This window comes from Anneissia japonica, unplaced genomic scaffold (assembly GCF_011630105.1).
Source record: "Anneissia japonica isolate Jap-2015-1 unplaced genomic scaffold, ASM1163010v1 scaffold3867_len840240_cov202, whole genome shotgun sequence".
Taxonomy (NCBI): Eukaryota; Metazoa; Echinodermata; class Crinoidea; order Comatulida; family Comatulidae; genus Anneissia; species Anneissia japonica.
Genome location: NW_022715965.1, coordinates 1 through 23,259, shown reverse-complemented (window position 1 = coordinate 23,259; position 23,259 = coordinate 1). Strand labels below are relative to the sequence as shown.

At 36.1% G+C, this 23,259-nt stretch overlaps 1 protein-coding gene, 2 long non-coding RNA genes and 1 other non-coding gene across 4 annotated transcripts in view; all 4 read right to left on the bottom strand.

Moving 5' to 3' along the window:
- LOC117109485 overlaps nt 1–8,686 on the bottom strand; it is a 14,786-nt gene extending 6,100 nt beyond the window's left edge. Inside the window, exons 1-3 of the mRNA XM_033251846.1 lie at nt 8,556–8,686; nt 4,898–6,582; nt 2,055–3,409 (exon numbers count right to left, since the gene is read on the bottom strand). Of these exons, the coding sequence (XP_033107737.1) occupies nt 2,055–3,409; nt 4,898–6,572 (3,030 nt within the window). The 5' untranslated portion in view covers nt 6,573–6,582; nt 8,556–8,686. The remainder of the gene's footprint in view (nt 1–2,054; nt 3,410–4,897; nt 6,583–8,555) is intronic.
- A 2,899-nt stretch (nt 8,687–11,585) lies between these two features.
- LOC117109498 lies at nt 11,586–15,725 on the bottom strand. Its single transcript, XR_004445532.1, has 7 exons — nt 15,696–15,725; nt 14,974–15,063; nt 14,548–14,618; nt 13,389–13,438; nt 12,934–12,968; nt 12,696–12,757; nt 11,586–12,084 (listed from the first exon to the last, which is right to left on the bottom strand). It is a non-coding gene; the product is annotated as an uncharacterized LOC117109498 (long non-coding RNA).
- On the bottom strand, nt 12,200–12,266 carry LOC117109525. The gene has a single exon (XR_004445536.1). It is a non-coding gene; the product is annotated as a small nucleolar RNA SNORD31 (small nucleolar RNA).
- Nucleotides 15,726–16,315: 590 nt separating the features above from the next.
- Nucleotides 16,316–20,525, bottom strand: LOC117109499. The gene is made up of 3 exons (XR_004445533.1): nt 20,224–20,525; nt 17,006–17,036; nt 16,316–16,391 (listed from the first exon to the last, which is right to left on the bottom strand). It is a non-coding gene; the product is annotated as an uncharacterized LOC117109499 (long non-coding RNA).
- Between the last annotated feature and the right edge of the window lie 2,734 nt (nt 20,526–23,259).

Below are 23,259 nucleotides of genomic sequence, written 5' to 3'. Positions count from 1 at the left end.
CAGTAGAGAAACGAATATTTCGTCTTGTCAAGATGAAATATTCGTTTCTTGAATATTTTTCGTTATTCTACCACTTCAACTTCGTATCCACCAGCAGAAGCCCTCCTTCACATTTTAATACCCCCCTGCGACAAATGCCCAAAGGTCTCTGGAAGGGTGCACACTTCACCATGGTTGCAGAAACCATATGCACCTTCAGATCCCCACGAAAATGGTATTTTCAGACGACTTAAATAACCTGTAATGCTTTTCAGAGCAGACAAAGTGATGGCCTCCTTCAGATAGAAAAACCAGTGTTCCCCACGGGGCGTGTCTGTCCCCAGAACCCCAACTGAGAGACACATAACAAAACAACACAGTTTTTGCTGATTTACAGGCACTTTACTAGAGAAAATCCAAAAATTATCTCCAAGCAATTAAGGGTGCTAAAAACAACAACTGTAATAATGTAAGCTTCTGTTACGAGACAAATAATTTTGTATTACTGTACATCTTGTTAAATACAGTATAATTATTACATATATAACCATATTGTAACAATAATAATGAACATTTAACCGTGACACTCACATGTAAGAGTTTAATTGAATGAATTTTAAGACTATAACTTCAATAACAACAGCAATACAGTAGTAATGATAGTGGGACATTTATGCAAATATGCATTTCACTTTTTAAAGATTAAATACACAATTCATTTGAAAATTGTATGTTCACATTTGATTAAATCAAATATATTTCATAGGCATAATGTACAATTATACTGCAAATTTCCTGACACAGTGTCTATACTGCAATACACAATTTTAAACAGAAAATCTCGGTCTCACTGCAGAAACAGAAAACGATGAAAGTGGGCATTACACAGTACAATACAAATTCCCTATTTTATAATCTATGGGCCTACGTAAATGGAATGTTATGGAACAGTAATTATAATATGAATTAACACATATAATTTGTGTATACTGTATATAGAAAAACAACAGGAGAGCATGGTACCTAAATATTAACTTGGGCAGTTTGTCACAAGGTTTATTAATATTATGCAATCACAATTACAATCCAAACACTATACACTACTGTAACTGAACTAACCATAGTCGGCCAACTCGATTCTACAGAGATAGCAATGCGACAAAGTGCAGGCGCGGATCCAGAATTTTTCTCGGGTGGGTGGGAGTGACGGGGGTGGAGGGGAGTGCACAACATTTTAGGAATAGATAAGAGAGTAGTCCGTATTTCAATATAACAATCATAGATATGCATTGAAATCTTAAAATTTAATGCCAAAACTGGATGTGGGACATGTACCCTGTGGCCCCCAACTGGATCGGTGCCCGAGCGTGTTCATCGCATCATATTTGATGAAAATCTGCTCAGTCTGGCATCAACAATCACTAAACAGCTTCCAGTTAGCAAGCTTACAAAGACAGGAGAGATAGCTTTGCTAGCTGATGGTTGTACAACAAAGTTTGGAAATGTTTTAGTTCTTAGAATACACTGATTGAAAATAATTCCTCCGTAACAATTCTTTCTCGCAGTCTAACTTATGGAAGTTACAATGCTGCATGACATCACATGGAAATTATTTGTTTAAATGTTTTTAACTTTTTTTTTATTTTTTAACATGATAAGATTAATGCTATTGAAGCATTATTAAAGGTATCCCATTCAAAAGAACACTGACTTGTATTTCTGTAGTTACCGGTACTATTAGAATTAGGAAGAGAACCAGGATTGTTGCAAATTGTTCTAGGAGTGAGGACTCTACATGCATCCATGATACTAAAACACAGAAAATGTAGACCAAGAAGACCTGGGCTCATAAATACTGACATCCTCATGACAGACATCTATCTATCTGGAAGCAGCATACTGAAAATAAGGACAGAAGCCTCTAGTAGTGCAGGTACATATTTTCTCTTATTTAGTCACTCAGATTCAAAAGCACTGGGAATTTTCTTTTTGAACTAAGGGTCGCTGTTTTATCAACATTATAAAATAAGAAAAGGATAGAGATACACTTGGTGTGCATATCACTTAAATATTCATGATGTGGATTGGTCACCATCTTCGGTGATTTGTTCAGTTAATTGCTCAGTCATTTCTTTCTCTTCTTGGTGCATCTCTTCTTGAATTGATGTGTTGTTATCGATCTCTACTGATATGTATGCTGTCTGGCCATCTTCTGTATTACCAACAGTTGCCATTCCATCAGCATGAAACTCGGCTGCTTCAGCTTCGTCCATTTCAACTATGTAAGTTGCCTGAATCTCCTGACCAGAAGAATCATGAAGGCCAATGTCACTAGTTACTTGTTCTGGCTCAGTAGATTGTTCCAGAACTGTCATGTATGTAGTCTGGTTATCACCTGTAACAATTCCTTCTTGAACAGTGTTTTCTTCAGGTGTTCCATCTTGGTTAATTCTTACGGTGGTGGCATAAGCCACTTCCTGTTGGTCTGAACCTTCAGCTCCTTCTTGGAAATTGACTGGTATCATGTAGGACTGTTGGCCATCACCTTGAATTTGCATGGTCACCATTCCACCCTCACCAACCTGCTGGCTTTCACTTTGAACTAATATTGTAGTGCCCTCCTGTCCAAGTTGCTGGGAATCAAGCTGGTCAGCTGACTGAATAGTAATAGCTGTTGGGCCTTGACCATCTGGTAAGTAGGGTGATGAACCAATTTCTTGTGGGTTACTGTTTGACTGTGTAATCTGTGCTGCCATTTGGGAAAGAATCTGTGAGACATAACGAATACTGCCTGCATCATTACCCTCAGTACTTCCATCAATGGCACCCCTGTGTGTGCTGCTCGGAACATATGTCATCTCAGTTGGAGTCCCAGAGGAGTCAACACCAGAAACTAAAACTACCGTAGATTCCTCGGATGTAGCTGGATTACTAGGGACATTCCCATCTGCAGGTGCCTTGTCCACATTGTTAACCGTGTTATATGGTCCAGTCATTTCGACCACCTCTTGTACTCCATGATTGTGTGATGGCCCTGCTTCCATAGTAGTTACTTGCACTACTTCATTACCAGCTTGCAGAGCATCACCGGAATTTGATGTCTGGATAAAAGTGCCATCCAGTTGCTGGATCAAGAAGGTTGTACCTGCAGTGCTAGTTCTTTTTCTGAACTTGAGTTTCGGTGATTCATATCTTGCTACAATGATCTTGTTGCATCCGTCCTTGCCAAGACCTCCATTATCCTTCCCACCACTAACCAAAACTAGCTGTTCCCCCTGTAATTTCAAACCCATTTTTTTGCGGTGCATATCCATGTGCTTCCACATATTGCCACTATAGCATGTGTCCCAACCACATATAGTGCACTTATATGGTCTTTCCCGTGTGTGTTTGCTCATCATGTGTTCCTGAATTATCTTATTTGTTGCACCTGCAAAATATAAAATACATTAGTAAATACATAATTATTACCATTATGATTAGTAAAACTAACATTACTAACATCTGTTTCCTTTAATCAAGTAATTTCCAAAAACATGTCACCAGTATTAAACATGTGTTGACCTAAATAAAATTTTTAATTACCCTGTATTTAGTTACTGTATGGCGTAAAGTAGGCTGGTTTTGGTTGCGAGGTGAATGATTAAGCAGGGACGGATTTAGAGGGGGGCTTGGGCTGGCCCTGGGCTGGACCTGGGCACCCCCACTTTTTTTTGAAAGTCAAAAAAAAAAAGAAAGAAAGAAAAAGAAAACAATGATCGCCCAAAAGGCATTACAGGTTATTTTTGGGCGTCTGGAACACAGAAATTTTGCGGGGGCATGTCCCCGGACCCCCTATGGTATTGTTATCTCAATCGGCCCCACTTTTGGTCCCTCTTCCGGCCCACCCTTTGGACATCTCTGGATCCGCCCCTGTTAAGAATGCGCAACTAAATCCATATTCTAATGAAAACTTAATGTATAAGATGACCCACGTATAAGACGACTCCCAAGTTTGAGGCTTTTAGACGATTTTTGTATGTCCTGCGTGAAAAGACGACACCCTCCCCCCCCCTTTTAAAACTTTGTAATTCATACTTTTGCTGCTCTTTATGGTCTTGATACTGCATCTAGATAGCTTAAAATGGATCCAAATGTAGGACTAATCTTCAAAATAATACCATATGTGGCAAAGACAAGCCAAGCCAGTCACTCGTCGCAAAAATCGATTTTGAGTTATTAATACAGTTTTAGAGAGTAAAATAATAGCTATAAAATGGTAAAAAATCATTCAAATCGGACATTTCCTCATGAAGTTACAAGCGTTTAAACATACAGCTGTTTAAAGAAGAATATATGAGAAATCAGCCTTCAAAGTTTATGATTTCAGGCATTTCTCATGCAGAAACCATTATCAAATCCTTAAAAAGTGTTGTTTTAACATTGAAAATGGGGAAAATAACAGCATAGAATGATGTATAGATATGTAGATTAGTTTAGTGCAATAAAATAGATTTTTAAAAATTTGACATTCCAGCATGTTTGGCCATTTTCTCTGAAACATGATTTGCGACGAGTGACTGGTTTGGCTTGTCTTGCCACATATGGGCTTTTAAATATTAATCAAAATCTTTACCAGTAATTAAAATTGCGTTCATTCATACTAAAATTCAGTATGTTCATTTGTAAATTCACATATTACGGACGATCCGCACATAAGATGAACATGATTTCAAAAATCTAATACTTGTATGTCGCATGTATAAGACGACAACATGTTTTCTGATCGTAATGTGCTATTTTAAGCTTCATCTTATATGCAAGTACATACACAGTAATAGGTATTTTTTCAGAAATGCATTTACTTATAAATATTATTGTTGAAGGTTTCTACTGTACAGCATCTAATTAGCATAGCCTGACACGAGAGAATTATTACCTCTAAAGTCACACTCTGGGCACTTGAGAGGGCTCATTCCATTATGTGTCCGCATATGTAGGATCAGATTGTTCTTGGTCTTGCTAGCATATGAGCATAGCATACATTTAAACTGTCTATTCTCGGCATGAATTCTCATGTGATATCTCAAACTGCTCTCCTTCTTACCAACATAATCACAAACGGAGCACTTGTACGTTTTCATTGGTGTTATCCGTTGGTAGCACTTTCCACTGGCAAGAAGTTGATGAACCTGACGAAGATGATCCTTCAGCACAGCTGGATGAGCACAACGAAAATCACAGAGTGCACACGAGATCTTCTTATCATCATCAGTCGCATGTATTCTGCTATGATGCACACGCAAATTATATGCAGTGGATGCTCGAGCACCACATTTGTCACATACAAAGTTTTTCTGTCCTGAATGTGTCCACATGTGTTTTTTGAGATCAAAAAGGCGATCAGTTGAGAAATGACATACAGGGCAGCGATGTGCATGAGTCATTCGTTTGTGTTCAGCTTTCACATGGTCTTTTAGCTCATTGATTTGGTCAGTGTGAAATACAACATCACATTCTGTGCATACCAAAATATCTTTATCTGGAGTGCTGTGACAGTCTTCATGCAATGCTGTCTCTTCTTTGGCCTTACACTTGATATTACACATCGAGCAGGCCTGAAAGCGGGGATAATAGTTACGTCGTTTCTTTTTGGATGGTATTGCATCATCATCTGGATTGTCATCTTGATCAACATCACCAACATCATCCTGGTTGGTAAACACATGTTTCTGTTTCATGTGCTTACGCAGTTCACCAAGGGACACAAATGCCAGTAAACATTTTGTCTGATCACACCGCCATAACCTTTTTTCTTTGAAATGTTTACTGTACAGATGACGACGCATATCGCGCCAATACTTATGATTAAAACTGCACTCTGAACACTGGAATCCTTTCTGCTTCTCAATATGGCATTTACTGTGCATTTCCACTTCTTCTACTGGTAACATGCCGGTGCACCAATCAATTGGACAGTGCACTTCCGTTATGATGTTTTTCTTTCTCCAGTTGGCTTCCCATTCATCTAATGTTTTGATTCCATGTTTGTACATCGTTTCAGAGACATCCACATCCAGATCTTCATCTTCGGTCTTCTTTTTTTTACGATTTATTCTCCGTGACGGTAAAACTGGTGATTTGTTGGAAGCTCTGTTGACTCCAGCATTACTCCGATTACTTTTACGGACTGGTTTGGCGCCACCATCCTCCTCCTCAACAGCATTCTCTTTAACCGTATCTTCCCGTTTGGTTGAGGATTCTACCATCTCCATGGCTGTGTGGTCAGATATGAAGTGGTCAGCAATCTCCATCTTGGAGGAGCCATGAAAGTTGCAGAGTTTGCATCTAAACAGGATCTCTGTTGAGAGCACAACTGTCCCATCCATTTCTACTGGTGGTTCTTCTTTACTTTTTAACTCAGCATCCACGTCTTTGCCAGTATTGTCAGTTTGCATGACACCTTGGGACTCTTCAACTGATGACTGCTGAATATTGCTGGTGGATGCCACCAACTCTGCTATAGCGCCATCTAATGTTAGAACCTCCATTCCACCTGCTGCAGGTGCTATAACTTCACATTCCATTATTTCTTGTTTCTCAGGCTCTTCCATTCTTTTCAATCTAGTAAAAAGATGGTAAAACATTTTGTAATTTGTTAATTATAGGATTACTGTATGTCTTGATGATACAGTAAGTGAAAGCCAGTGACATTCTGAACAACTTCTTCTTTATTTGGACCCATACTTCCTTTGAAAAGAAATCTACGATACTGTACGTGAAGGGCGTCAATCACTGCTTAAAATTCAAAAGCGTTTCATATTTCTACCTTGTAATCATAATCATAGACCCATTTAAAGAACTGTATATTTTGTGCAGACTGACATTCATTAATTTATTATAAATATCTTATATAAAACGTTATTGATATTTAACTGTAGGGGGAAGTGAGAGGCCATTCGGGGAAAGCTTCTCCCCAACAGAAAAAATTAAGTACTGTATTTTCTACATATTAGCAGACTCTAAAATCAATTAAATAAGTCCACTTTGCTCTCCAGTTGGGGAAATCGGCCCCCCTCGTCAGTGACCTCAGATGCCCTCAGCGCCACACTTGTCCAAAAAATTTTCAGTGACGGATCCTAGAATTTTGCAATGGGGGAGCACACGGAGGGCCTTCCACAGATGCACAGTCTATACCACTTCAGCCCCACCCTGGCTGGGCGAAGTAAGAAAATTTATGAGTATGGCACCTCTAGATGGTCGGAAATGGCACTCTCAGACTAAAATTTGAATATGATTATGTTTTTCTCTCCGTTTTTTAAATTTTGAAAAATTGGGAAAGAGGGCTTTTCCCCTTGAATCAGCCACTAATCTGGTAATGAGCTTTTGTAACATTTTGTTTTATTTTGCTGCACATTGTGATACACATTCACAATAACTTCTGTGAGACAATTGATAAAGCAGTGAAAACGTGCACATTATGAATTTGCGGGATATGGGTTAGATTCTTGCTTGCTTGCAGGAGTGTGGGAAGCCGTCCCGAGTTCCAGGAGACTTCCGCGAGACTTGGGCCGGGACCCCTGTTATTTAGCAAATAGTTCTAAACATCCAGAGGGAGGAGAAAATGAAAGTGAATTTTTATTGGTGAATGTATTGTAAACGGTGTTACGTATAGTTACGGCATGGTTAAATGCTTTTAATAGTAGGAAGAAAATATACAAAAGTATAATACATACTCCAAGTATTGCGATGATGACATAATTAATGTCGAAATATTGAATACCAACACGATGGCGTGTATTTCAATACTTGGAGTATGTATTATACTTTCTTATCTGAGATTAATCAGTGGACCTTTCGGTTTAAGAAAATATACATACTATCTTATTTTTGGAAATTTCAAGGCAGCAGCGGGCATAATAAAAATTTGTAAAACTTTTATTTTTCTCTGAAATTTCTATTTTTTCGTGCTGGCGGTTTAATAAGGTATAAAAAAGTCTCGCCTTACGACCACGGCTTCGTTCGGCCTAGGCTAGTTTTAATTACTTGCCTCTCTAGGCTAACCTAGGCGTATTTTACAAGCAGCACGCACGAACATGGCTCTCTTCACACAGTGACAGAAACAGGCCTAGGTAGGCCCTAAGCCTGGTTAAGTTTGAACACAACAATACATAGTCATATAGCCTACAGGCTCGCATCATAGGCTAGAGATTGGCAATTTATTTCAGCATAACGCTACTAGGCCTTATGTACTTCGATGTTTGTAAGCCAGCCCAAAGTAATAATATAGCATAACATTAATAAATAGGGCAAATCGCGCCTAAAGTTTGATCGCAATATATACTGTATCTAGTACTCTGAGGGATTAGTCTTGACGTCTACGTCGTTGTTGCACATCATGTACTCTGTAGGGTGAAAAAGCCACGCTGCCTGTACACGAGGCTAAAAGAATTGGTGATGTACCAGACACTGGGAAGTCGTTGAAATCGACGCCATGTTGAGACATTTTACCAACAACGACACCTCGCACGATGTGGATGTATTTCATTTTAGTTTAAAATTAATAATAAATATACTATCTAACACAATTGACATACCTTATATGCCTGCTGGTACGTTGGAATAGTAATCTGGGAGCAGAAGCGTAAATAAATGAATAATATTCTGTAATTTTCACATTCGACAAAAAGCGAACGCAGAAGGCGAAATAGACTACCGTTAAATTACAACGATGAGGGGGCTATACCAAAAATAACAATTTCCCAGAAAATGAGAAGACGATACCATACAATATTGAAGATAGATTTTAAATAAATATAATAAATTTAAATAAATAATAATTATCAACAATAGATAAATGAATAATAAATAATTTATCCAAATATAACCAAACAAAACGGATACTTTAATAGCTCCTGCTATCTTTATCAACGTTAAAGAGAAAAATAATGGTATAAATTGTTCATAATCATGAGTTTTGTATTTAGCCAAAGCTACCGGCCTCTTCAAAGATGCTTAAAATATAGGCCTACAGATTTCTGGTTATAGGCCTACCGATGAATTGGTCAGTGGTGAAAATTGTAATCCGCCCTAAAAACCAAACACAGGATGACGGTTATTCGGAATCCTGAACATACAAATTATATAAAAATTGAAAAAGAAAAATAAATGCGTATAGGCATAAAAAAAAAAACAAATAAAGGCCTAAATGTGATCATTTCCAGGATAAACCAATTATAAGCCCAGAGGCCGGTGTGGCGTATCCTGAAGGGATGCGTGGGGTGGGGGAATAGAGACTTGTCTCCAATGCCGTCGCAGCTCTGTTGGGACAGTGCCACACACATTTTCTAATGGCTCCACAAAGAATGGGTCCACATTTTTAAAAATGGGTCCAAATAATGAAATATTTTATGCATAAAAAGGGTCCACTTTTGAAACTTGGGTCCAGATTCTTATAGGCCTATTTAGCCTAAAGTGGGCAAAATTTAAGAAAATGGGTCCAGATTTTTCATAGTTTTTGCATAAAATGTGTCCACATTGTTTGAATTTACGCATAAAGGTCGACCCTGATATTGTCTGTTTGAAAATGTGGCTATGCATTGTCTCCCCATCACGCTCAGCTAGTTAAAAATCCTCAATATATTATACCTTAATTAGCTGGTTCCAGTTACTGTACTTGGTTGTGAAAATGAACGCGCACTGAAGACTGCACGCAACTACTACATTCTACAGGTGCGTGGTTGGGTGTGTGGTTTGTTTTGGTCGGGAAAGATTTTTCTGGATGAATTGATTTTCGAACGAGATAACTAAAGCTCTCTATGATAAACTACTGCATGGCCGTTTTTATATTTTTAATAAAACCCATTCCGTCTAATTTTAAATACATTTTCCCCTGAATTCGTGATACTGTAATTCGTTATCACGCATAGACTTATTAAATGCGTGACAAATTTATGATCACGCTTGTGTTTCTGCAAAATGCGTGTTTCATTCAAAATCACTTTGAAATGCGGGACCGTCGCGCACGATGCGAGACGATTGGTAATTTTGCATTTTCTTCCTTTATTTTTTGTTTCTTTTTTTACCTTTCAAAAGCGGGGGTGATCCACCCCATCCGCCCCTGGCTACTTACACTGAACTGAAATTTAGGCATTATTTAATTTGTGTTCCACCGGTGAACAGGTAGTTTTTACATAAACCGTACCTCTGTTAATATTACACACTAAACATGCACAGATTAGACTGATGATGTATGACGTTATAATGATGCGTGATAATAACATTAACTTATGATGAATAAATTACATCTCGGAGTGCTGCCTCTTTAATACTAGTAATCAATTTTCGTTATTATATTTTTACCTTGAATTATTTATCTTCAAATATACAGTATATACTCCTCAGAGTCGGTGGAAGGTTTTTCAAAGTGGGGGAGGGGGAGGAAAGGAGGGCCAACTAGTAGACCCAAGATGAATAGGAATATGAATTGCGGTGGAGTCGATCATACAAAATCTGCATAGACTAGACATCATATATTTTCGGCCAAAAAGTAGGGGAACTATGTTGTCATTGGTAAAATTCCCAGGGGTGTGCATCTAGTAGGAGGAACGTCCCCCGTTTTGCCACTAAATATTAAAATTTCAATGCATAAGCCCTTTATTGAAATTAGTGCTACTCGCTTTTTTTTATTTTAGTACTGAATGCACACTAGGCATCAAATAGGTTCAGGAATCGATCGATGATTGTTCCATAACATTGCTCACCCTATCGGCGATATTCACTGAGTTGTCGGGAAGGTTGAACCTGGTTCAACTTTGTAGATAGTGTTGCAGACGAATCCGGGTGCCTTCCCGATTACGTCCGGGCAGCTAGCAATGCACCCTAATTCGTCTGCAACTCAATCGGCAAGCAGTGGCGGCTCTAGGATACATTTTCTGGTGTCTGAGCTGTCCGACAAGAGGACTTGGGCTAGTAGGCGCGAGATGGGGAAAGTGAGAGCGTATTTACCTTCCATAATAAGATTTTTTTAAATAGAAACCTCTGATGTCCAGAAATGACACCGATTGTGGCAGACGTGTTGGCTTGGCGTGGGCCTACTTTTTACTTTCACATAATGGTCTATACCACCTCACCCCACCATGGTTTTTTTTTTATTTTAAAAATTTAAAGGGGGCTCGTGCTGGCTGGGCCCTTTGAATCCACCACTGTTGAGCATGATTTTCAATGGGAATGTGGGTCTTATCAAGTTGATGCTACCCAAATCCAATCACGCAGTTAGTTCTGACGATGCAGTCTGCCTAAAAAACTAAAAGTAAAAATTGCCATTATCTGTAAACCATAAAATCTCTACCAACGAACCCCACCAGGTACTTTATTCCGATGCCATGATGAAGTCTATAGGCGGTACCTTGGCTCAGTCACCAAGTCGGGACCTTTCTGGAGGTACCACTAATAACAGTAATTATAGTGAATATAGTACTAAAATTGGATCCGTAGTTAATGGTACATCTGCATGTATTGTTAAAGTATTGCATCGTTTTGGTTATCCTGTTATTAGAATAAAGCACGGATGTCCTGGACTTCATTACCCCACACTGTAGGCATACAGAGCAAAACGACAATTGTAATAACATTTTCACATATTTAATGAAGTACACCATAAACAAATGTATTCCAGCCAACTAGCATAATTATTAAAATACAGCAAGCATATATTTATATACAATACTGTATCAGTTATCAATGCATTTAATTAATTACTTTTTAAAGGGTTATCAATTTTACAGATGTTCAGATTTGTCATTAAAGGGAAGGCACCATTTGAACATTCAATTACATAATTACTTGGTCTTGTCTGAACAATGCAATTAAAAACAGATAAAGCTTTGCATTACAGTGAAAAAAATATAAATAAAATAAAGACAGCACAGAATATTGAAAGATGTATATCAAATAAGTATTGCACAGCAAGTTTTAATGCAGATAGATAGACAACCATCAGATTGAGTAAGCAACTACTAAATGCTTGCAAAGACTTGCTAGGTTTTGTACTAGAGAATGTTCAGATTTTCACCAGACAGAGCAATACTACTATCAACTTTACGTCTCGTAATTGAAGTTCAAAATCTGGAAAACAAACAAAAATGAAAATAACTTACTAGTAAAATCCCCTGAACGAATCATGTGTTAATTATAACATTCAAATTTTTAAATTATACTTTTAACCAAATTAGATGACTGGCATTTCTCAGAAGAATCACTCAGTCATGGTAATCAGACTGGGGCGATATGACCTCATCAATGCAAACGGCAGTCACCATGTATGGTATTGCTGAATATGTCTATGTATGTATAACATGGCAGCAAGATCTTTGCCTTTGAAAGGAAAAGGAATGATAGTATAAATCTTGTTTGCCTTCGGACAAATTGCTTTACAGTTTGAAATATTTATGTACCCTACAGGAGTAAAGCTGAATAGCTTGGTGTAGTTAAGATGCTTGCCAATCCCAGGGTCCTGGATGCAAAATGTTACTGCACAGGGCTTCAACTGGCCTTAATAAAATAATAAAACAGCTCCAATCTTTACGCCTCATAAAGAGACCGGCTTCTAAAGAAAGTATAGTATACTTTAAGTACACTATACATACAGGTATGGTATCTATACAGGACAGACTAAATATTATTCAGAAACAAAATACACTAAACCGAAAAAAAAAATATCCACAAACACCACATACCTATAATCCACTACAGCAGCATCTTTTCTGAACAGCACATACTTTCAACTATCATTCACTGCCTGAAAAAAAATCAAATTAAAATGTAAAGTTAGTAAAATATTTTAAAAATTAAGATTAAAGATCATCCAATTTATTGTCTCAGAAATACCGTATCCATCAACGCATTCAGCCTGGGGCGGTTATGTTCATCATGGTTTATTACAAACAAGTATGAAGCAACAGACTAAATAATCACCTTGAGTACAATTTCAGACGCACCAAACCAAGAAGCTGTAAAAAGAACAAAAGTAAATTGTTTAACGACCTTCAGTAAAACGGGGGAATAATCACTCATGTGGTCAAGTATAAACAGCCAATTTTCAGTCTTTACAGTATTTTTGCATTTGTATTTACTTTTAATTTATGCAATTATCTGTTACCTGTGTAAATATTAACCAGCATTGAGTTGAGTAAATTATAAAAAAAAATGTTCAGATAGGATGTAAAGTATTGTGTAAGCAAGGAGGTATAGAACAAGTGAAAGGATGTGTGTACGATGAATCAGAACAAACAATTCCTCAATTATTTTCAGAACAGGTCTGTAATTTTGTTCATCATCTCATCTTGTGCAGTGCATGCTAAACTAGGAAAATCTGTATTCATACTTTTATCAACTGTATTTAAACTCAAAAATAAAATAAATCAGCCTACCTTGTGATATGGCATTTTCTACAAGTACCTCCACCAACACACGGACAATCCTGAAAACCAATACATTCATTTTAACATGAATCTTTTTCAAAGTAATTATTTTTTTTCAAGCTATGAGATGACTTTTTAAGGGCAACAGACATTAAAATGCAAACAAGATCTATGGTTCAGAAGCTATAGGGAGTAATCATGTTATCATACGAACGAGACATTTTCTCATCACCACCATAGATCAAAATAACCGCAGTGCACCCTCCAATTCCAAGACCACTATAGATCATTTTTTGAAGTACCAAATGAATAAGATTAACATATAAGCTAACCTACAGCCACTTTTATACAGAGCTAAATTACTGCAATATTACAGGAACCTTCCCGGCATTGCCTATTATGTGAATAGTTAGGGCCAACTTCAATCGCAACATTACGGTTACAATGCGTTCCTGCGCGTCTGAAAAAAAAGCAGGTCACATTCAGCAAAATATTAATCCTTGCCCGAGAGTTCGTCGGATTGTTTAGCGACCTGTCCGACCGCCAATAATGATTTTGAATAAAAACAAAACGCACCCTCAGCGCAACGAAAAATGGAAATTTCATTTTTAAATCACATTTTAAAAAAATTATAATTATGTCCTCCACTAGCCAAAATCTCCAAAATAAGAAGCCCGTTTTCTTCCTTAGTATATAGGCCTACATAAATTTACTTGTTGCAGCATATAGGTGCAATAAATTATGTACTGCACATGGGTAGAACGACGTCAAGAAAATTAACTATCAAGTCTAGTCTTACCGTTATAATCTTATTTAGGCCTTAGCACAATTTTCTAGAATTAATAAAAGACGCCCTCAGTCAGTGATGAAGATGAAGATTTACCAATGCATGCATACCATTCATACAGAAAGGTGTTATATTACGGCAATATTTGGTTGGTACGAATGGTTTATGCCAGAAGGTGTAACAGTAGTATTACCACAATATTGCCAAAGCCTCTATCAGAAAATGGCTTAATTGGAGACTGAAGCTCCAAACCAACCCAAATTTTGAGGCGCCAAAGGTGGTCTTGAATTGGAGTGTGGACAGTACACACTTTGTGTATCATGGGTGGTTGTGAAATTATTCGAAGATGTCATAACCGGCCCATTCTTATATTTAACTTACTAGAATTGCTCTTCTGCCAACTCATCACTAATGTTCTGCCAATTCAATCTACTTTGTGTGCATCAAAAATGCTGAAATACAAAAAAAAAATTGTTGACAACATAGTTTTCAATTTAAAACAAGCTACAATTTTAAAGAGACAATTTTTAGTTTTTCAGAATCTGTATTAACATCTTGTTTTTGGTAACTCAGATATATGCTTGTCAATAGAGATCATCATCAAAAGTTTTAAGGGATGACCAAAGGTTTTGTCTACAGTCAACCTATTTAAAATTTTGTACAAAAAATGCAACATTTTTGTGAAACCACTATTTATGTCTTAAATCGTTTCATTTCATTTATTTTGTCAATATTTAGTCAATATGTGTACTTTCAATGAACCTTTCTATGGATTTTAGCGATTTAAATATATTCAAAATTACTTACAATGAAACCGCAAACGAAAAATGTAAACTGCTATACTCCGCATACTACAGGTGATAGGTACCTTAGTTTTCAATCTTCTATCCCATTATTCTAGTGTATGCATAACAATACAACTATTATTCAACAATTTTTTTCTTATTTAATTTTTAAATAATAATATGTCGCTCTATAGCGCATCATGCACAATGCCTCTAAGCGCTTCACATTACTACCCCGGTCATACACATGTGATAAAAATTGTCATGGAAAAGATGGTAATAAACAATTAAAACTAAATCATCTATTACTATTTGGCGGGGATAATTTCTTGTTTAAATTCTTTATTTAATAACTTGCTTAAATATCCAAATTTGGCAATTCAAATATTGAATTCCAAATTTTTTTTTTATCTTATGTCAGGACAGTACAAAATTGAAACATGAAATGTGTGAGTTTTTCAGACTAATTAAAAAAAACAAAAACATTTTGGGCTAGTTGGCCAATTTTTGTCCTTAACATAAATGACAAAAATATATCAGATAAGAGATTTCAGTGAATATAATTTGTGCATCAAAATTATCAGACATATGCTTGTCGTATTACATCATCATCATCTAATCTCTTTTCTGACATTGTAACTGGTCTACAAATAAATGCCATACACCCAGTCAGTGGGGTTCTAATTTAACCTACAGTAAAAGCAAACAGAGCGAAACACTACTTTAACAAAAACTGATGCTTACCTCCAATTCTCAGCTATCAACATTTCTGTGGAGATTAATACAAATTTAATTATAAATTTTTCTGCATATTAGGAACAAGACAAGAGATGAAGAATAATTTGCTGTAGCATGGCTCAGTATGACTGTGTTGGAAACACCTCTTCTTCAACGTCCATATAGGACTCAAAGCGAGCTGGGATTATGGAAACATCACTGCTAGCTACAGCAAATCTTCTACCCAGTTCCAGTACACATTGTCACAATGTCAACACATTGTCTAACATCAAGAGATGATAATGTTTTGTAATGATACTTTAAAAAATCAGAAAACCTTAAAAATTTATTTACAATCTGTAATACTAATAGCTCAATCCAATGGATCGAATAATTTTTAAAAAATTTTTACTTCTTTTTTTTTACCTAAATATGAAAATTAAGCAATTCATGTAGTTTTTCAATTTGTTAAGTAGGGCTGGAAAAAGTGTGACCACGCAACCGGAGGTCAGAGGCATCATGGATATCCCGGGGCAAATTGAGGGATAACATTTGGTGCTGAAGGCTTTTCATCTAGACAACTTTCATGGTCTGAGGCAAACTTTTTTCTAGGCCTGTTAAAGACATGAAACGAAAACAAAACTTGCCCATTTGTAAATTCCATGTAGCATTTCTTGAATTTGCATTGAGTCATAGCAGATTCCACATCAATATTTTCAACATCTATTAAGGAAATGAAACTTACAATAAATACTCAACACTTTCTACACCAAAATAATTACACAAAAATTACCTAGACAGTGGTTATTGTTAAAATATTTCAACCAATTCTTAATTTTGATACACAGTAAATTGAAAATAAACAGCAATTTTTAGACCCAAGAAATTTTATTGTTGCACTAAGGCCAAAAAAAATATACTTATTTTGCATCACACCCTCAGAAATTCAGGGGCAGGGGCGGTTTTTTCTGAATATAAACAAATAATAAGCCTCAGATAATTCAATTGTTTATATTCGTCTTCCTATAATTTAAAGCAATTTAAAATTTCATATAACAAGGCAATAAAACACTATTTTCGTCAATTTGGGTAACAAGGGGTAAGAGTTTGCTTTGTGGTCAACTCAGTATGACTGTGTTGGAAACACGCCTTCTTCAACATCCATTATGTGGATTCATAGCGAGCTGGGATTATGGAAACATCATTGCCAACAACAAAGACAAACATTATTAAGACTTATTCATGGTTAAATGATGTACAAGCTTGAAATATAAGAAAAAAAATATATTTAAAATATTTCTTCGAACCAATACAAAATGTTCATAAAAGAAACATACCACACATTAACAACACCTGTCCATCTCAGTTCTGTGAATAAAAATGGATAATGGTGTAAACTAATATCAAAATGTGGCAGCTGGTAAATTATTTTAAAATGTATGCAAGCTTATGGCCATTTTTGACTACTTTAAAAATTCTGCATTTGTCCCATATTAAATAACTGATTTGAATAAATGCCCCTCTAGAGCCCCATTTGCAATAGACACCTCCATTGAATAAGCACCCTGAGGTGTTTATTTTCCCTCGAATAAATGTCACCTGTAAATATACACATAATGGAAGGAAGCAACATCATCCTTGATGCATTTTATTTATTGTTCTACTCCAGTAAAATTACATTTTCCTAACCTGGTTGGGATCAGCAAGTCTATGATCACACAATAACACATTTTGTGAATTTAAAGTAACTGCCTTTTTTACAAATTTTCCCCCAGTTTTTAAATATTCAAAAATCTCTATCTAATTCAACGTTCCCCAGTTTCTCGTCAGACAACTTTTTTCCGTCTAAGAAAAATCAGTGCTACAACATATCAAAAATTTGTTTCCCTCCGAGTCTGACTTTAAGTAGTCTTTGCTACCAAAGGGCGTTCGTAAATTGAAAAATTTGTAAACTAGATCGGGTGTCCGTTTCCAATACCTAGGCCTAGCTATTCCCTGCCATTGAGGCCAATAGGCTGAGGGCAGCCAGGCCTAGAACAAATCCACAGTGCAGCATCATGGTCTACCACGCTAGAGCCTAGCTGAATTTACGCTTCGAGGTAAAAACCAAATTATTTTATTCGCTGGCATTCTTTCACTTAACAAAATATTATTTAACTCTTACATCTGTATGTTTCTTGGCCCTTTCTATCGTGTTCTTTCTAGTTGTTAGATCGCCAAATTCTGTTTACGCATTTCACGATCATATCTAGCATTCACAATGTCAACAAGTTTCTGACCCCATCTGAAAGGTAACCCATAAATCTTGCATCCTGTCCAGTAAACCCCATACCTTGCACTAAACGCAAATTATTAGGTGCTAGGGCAATTATTTACTACGGAAATCTGAAGACATTTTTTCAAACTTGGAAAAACTTGAAATAAACGCCCTGGATTTGAATAAATATGGCAAATCAATTCCACAACAATCTCAGTATGAGGTATATCAACCGAATTTTCGCATCACCATCTGTCAGACGGGGGCATTCGGGTTCATCATCATGGTGTTGTGGTAATTGGGATGGTATGTTAGTCACTTAATTTTTATGTCTACTGTTTACTAGGCTCCCGAGGGGCTCACTCTTAAATATTTCTATACGGGGAGATTCCACATTTATGGACTATATTTTCCGTAGGATTTTAGCGGAAATTTCAAGCTAAACTGGGTGCTAAGCCAAAAAGTCACTTGCTAAGCCTAACTTTTCCATCCTATTGTCAGGACAGATTGGATGATTGCTTTTTATCATTGTTATGGGTGATTATTACTATTATTATTATGGTGACTATTAGTATTATTATTATCATGATTACTGTGTAAAGTCTTACAGTGATTACCTATGTACTTTTATATGCCAAAGAGTACAGGTGTAGGCTTGTATGCTAAATTGTGAAACTCATTTGTATGAGAACAATAGCTAGTATAGCAGAAAGCATTCACTTGCAACTACACTCAAAAAAAAAAGGGTGTGGACCAAAGTGAAAGGGTGTGGCACTCAGGTTAGCTGTAAAAGTCCTCGTATTTATAAATGTTTAAGTCACGAAGCCACAATTATTGTCAATATTGAAGCAATGTAGCTGCAGGTTTGTTTTTAAATTATGCGAATTAAATCGGCAGTTTTGATGTCGAGTCTATACCGGGGCGTAGAGGGTTTACTTTGTATAGTGTCTAGACCTAGCCCGTTTTCAGCAAAGTTTAAGACTACCTGACCACAGCTGGGTATGCACCAGGTAAGGCCTAATCCTGGAATAAAATTTGGTGCTGTTTACACTGGCAACTCCGGAATGCACCCAGGTTGTCCTATGTTGGATGCATCCGGTACGTCTATCCCGAAATGTTTGGCAACCCGAGACTGACTTTTTGACGTTTACACTGACCACTAACTCTGAAAATTTTAACCCGGGTATTGGAAAATCCAGTGTTATGTCCAGAATATTGTTTGCAGTGTAAAAGGGGTACTAGAAACTACAATGTATAAGGATATATATAGACATATCAAGATTCAAGTCTAAAATCAAGAGTGCAGATATTGATTTGGTTTTTTTTATTCAGAACTAGTGTACTGGTTCAAGATTGGAAGTTATATATGCAAATCAATTGTTAATAGCTATTAACTTTAAAAAAAGTCCATGGAGTTTATTATTTCAAAGTAACCGACGGCTTGTGAAGGAAAGGATTAAATCCATTTTTTTTTATATGATATACATTTGTTACAAGAGTGTGGTTTTGAACTCTGCACATCAATGTGGGTGTGACAGCCATCGGGAACAAATTAATATTGTGCCCTCTGCCACTACTGAGTGGCCCTTTTCCCGTCTATTACAGCACAGTTCGATTTTGGTAAATGATAGTTTTAAGTCCCTGTTAAAGACCATAATAAGAATTTTCAGTAAAATAGGTAGCGCAAGTGTCTCATGTCTTGAAGTGGCTGCGGCACTCCCGTTTGGTTGGTATGCAAGTGAGCTCCCCGAGACTAGGCCTAAGGCTAAGCTAAGTACTAGTTCCTTTAAATCAAGCAAGGATTGTGTAGTAGTTTGGTCCCTTCGTTTCGTTTGGAAAACACTGCAGCCAGCTCAATGATTGAATTAACGTTATAAATTGTCATGTGGCATTACTTGCTTAATTAATGCTACAAATCCTTTAACAAGGCCTAGTATAAGCATGGTCTAAGCTAAACCAAGGAGGTATCAGCATTCAACATGGATCATTCATTCACCACATAAATTATTATGAATTGACACGTGGTAAGGTCTCTAGGAGGCCCAAAACTAAGATAAGAAACTAGACTACTACTAGGAGGCCTAGCGCCTAGAGAGATGGAAAACTAACTTATCACCTACTAGGCCTAGTACTATGGTAGGCCCGCGTGTTTACAATGAAAAATGTAGCTCTATTATTCAAATCGGCTTCCAACTTCCAATTAATTATTACATGAAATTAAGCGTATTAGTATTATGTAAATATTGTAGTCTAAAATGGCTACAAAAAAACTTATAAACGACCACAATCAAATCCCACCTTCCCAGTTCACCGACGAAACCAAAAAGGCTCCTCGTGTGCATTGCGACGCCTAATATAGTAAATTATATATAAAGCGCCCTCTATTTGAAGCGAATAGCAAAGATATTCTTATTCATATATAAGTTTATACCATATCATACAATGTTTAATACTAAGTTTGTATACAGTAAATCAAAAGTGATTCAGAGTACTTTATCATTTTTTTTATAGTATCTCTTATTTTTTAATATAGAATGTGCTATTTTATCTCTCAGCTCAGTTTGTAGGTTAATGCGTCACTGCATAGGCCTAACCCTAACAAAAGCTCTTCGACCCTACCTTGTAATTCAACATTCAAGATTCTATATTGCCAAATTTACTGTCAAGCATACAAGTACTGTAAATGAAATTTGTTTTCCAGAGCTGGGGATACACAGAATATACATAAAGAATTAAATAATTTCAATATTTTCATTGAAGTTTTCCTCAAGTAGGCCTACAAAAGAAAATAGTAGATTCGCCACCGTATGGTCTGCATATAGTTCGGTATGCACGCAGATATTCAGTGAGTTACGGTCAGTAGTGAAAATCCGCAATTATATATGGTTCTCATTGGAAAAGAATATTTCAGTTCTGTATGTACACTTAATGAAACAAAATCGCCATACCTATTATAATAATGACTCTTTTTTTTAAATGCTCTGCCTAAGTAGGCCTATATAATACAAACTGTTCCGTTATTTAATGTTTTAACCGAAAATTTATGCAGACGACGGAAAACCGCGGAGACATGGTAAAAGTGTCACAGTAATATTTTAATAACAAAAACGAAAAGTTTCCGTTAAACAAAATGTCATCATGCATATTCGCGCAGTAGTACTATGCAAAATGTACCATCATCAACAACTCATATTAAAGTATCTCATGATTTCAAGGCCTAAGTGTTGTAACTTATTTATTCGTTAAAAATCTGGGACTAATTCTTACATTACACTTATAATCAATCATTCAATCAATTATCAATCAATCAATAATAACATTTTTTATAGCATAGAATACAAGCAATGTTCTATAACGCTTTAAACTAAACATTCATGAAGGCAACAATAATGAAATAAAGAAACCTATGCAGATGTTTTCCAGCTCCAGGCACAGAACCAAATGTTGAGAACCACCAATAGGCCTACCATGATAATATTTTAAATAGCAAATATTTAAATTAGGCCTATTAACATTAACCAATCATAATCTGTAATTACATAACATAGTCTTAGTCAGTGGCGTATAAAAAAATGAAAAAAAAAATCTTTTCCACCACCACAGTGGCTTCCCGAAAAATCATGGTCAAATACTTAAGAAATCACCTTATTTTTGCGAGCTAATCATCGACCTAATCATTGACCCCTCACCTCCACTTCACTTTCGTGTCCCCAATCATTCCCCACATTTATTAGGGATTTTCCTTTACGGTAAGGATTTTGTTCTGCATTTTCAATTTTCGCACCGCCCCCAGGCCAAAACTAGCCCACAATTGACTCTAATTACGCTTCAAGTAAACTGCATTAAACCTGTTAGTAATATTGAAACTAATTATAGTATATATTATCCTTAAAATTCCAATAATAATGAATTGTCTTATAATAATACATGAAGTTGTTTCTGGGACAACAACCAGATCACATCTTTAATTTAGACGTTAACTTAACGTTCATCTCGCAAAGGATTAGCGGGTCTATCTCTATAAGATTTCAGGTTACAAATAGTGCCAACAGTATACATAACAAAATACTAGTCCTTAAAATGCAATCTTAAAATTAATTTAAAATCATAGTCTGCGAAGAAGTTATAATCCTTAACACTTTAATCCTGCAGACAGCAACAATAATCCATTAAATGACATATTCTCAAAAGTGTTTTAGGTATACTTGAAATGAAATGAATAAAGTGCATTAATGATGATATCATAAAGTTAGTCTTGTTCGACTTATGGTTCTTCCTCTGGTGCCTCTCATCTAATCTAAAAACAAAAAAATGATAATGATACTCCAGTAAATATTATAAATGATTTTGCATAAATTTGGTGAGACATTTTTTAACCTTGTTAACATATTTTTTTTTTTAAATTGCACATTTTAGGGAGTTTTGATCAATTCAGACGAAATTAGAATTTTAAAAAACAAAAATTTTTCGCGCGCTTCGCGCGCATTTTTTAATGTTAAAGCTTCTGTTTGCTCTCTTTTGCCTTCTAAGTTATAACACATAGTCCCAAACTCAATAAAGAAAATTTAAGATAGATCGTTTTACCTAAAAGAAGGGCCTCAATGTGTAATGATGTTGAAAGAATAATTTTGTAATAAATAAAGCAATAAGGAAAATGCTTATATTCAGTTTAAAGAAACCAATGTGGCCATATATAACAGAAGAGCATTTCTTGTTGAGGTAGGCCAATTTCCTCTAAAAATTGCACATTTTAGGGAGTTTTGATCAATTCCGACGAAATTAGAATTAAAAAAAAACAATTTTTTTTTCGCACGCTACGTGCGCATTTTTTAATGTTAAAGCTTGTGCTTGCCCTTCTTTTCCTTCTAAGTTATAACACATAGTCCCAAACTCAAGAAAGAAAATTTAAGATAGATCGTTTTACCTAAAAGAAGGGCCTCAATGTGTAATGATGTTGAAAGAATATGTTTGTAATAAATAAAGCCATAAGGTAAACGCTTATATTCAGTTTAAAATAACCAGTGTGGCCATATATAACATAAGAGCATTTCTTGTTGAGGTAGGCCAATTTCCTAGCCTCTAAAAATTGCACATTTAGGGAGTTTTGATAAATTCCGACGACATTAGAATTAAAAACACAAAAATTTGCTGAAGAGCCACTCTTCTTCAGGTTTCAGCGGTACCTGTCACAATTCACACGGCAAGATGTCAAAACAAACACCCCAGAGCATCCTCCAACAACAGCTGTAAGCACACAAGAAGAAGCTGATACTTATGAGGCGCCATCTGTTAACTTATTATTTAGCAAAAATAACATGGCTTTTTACGTTATAT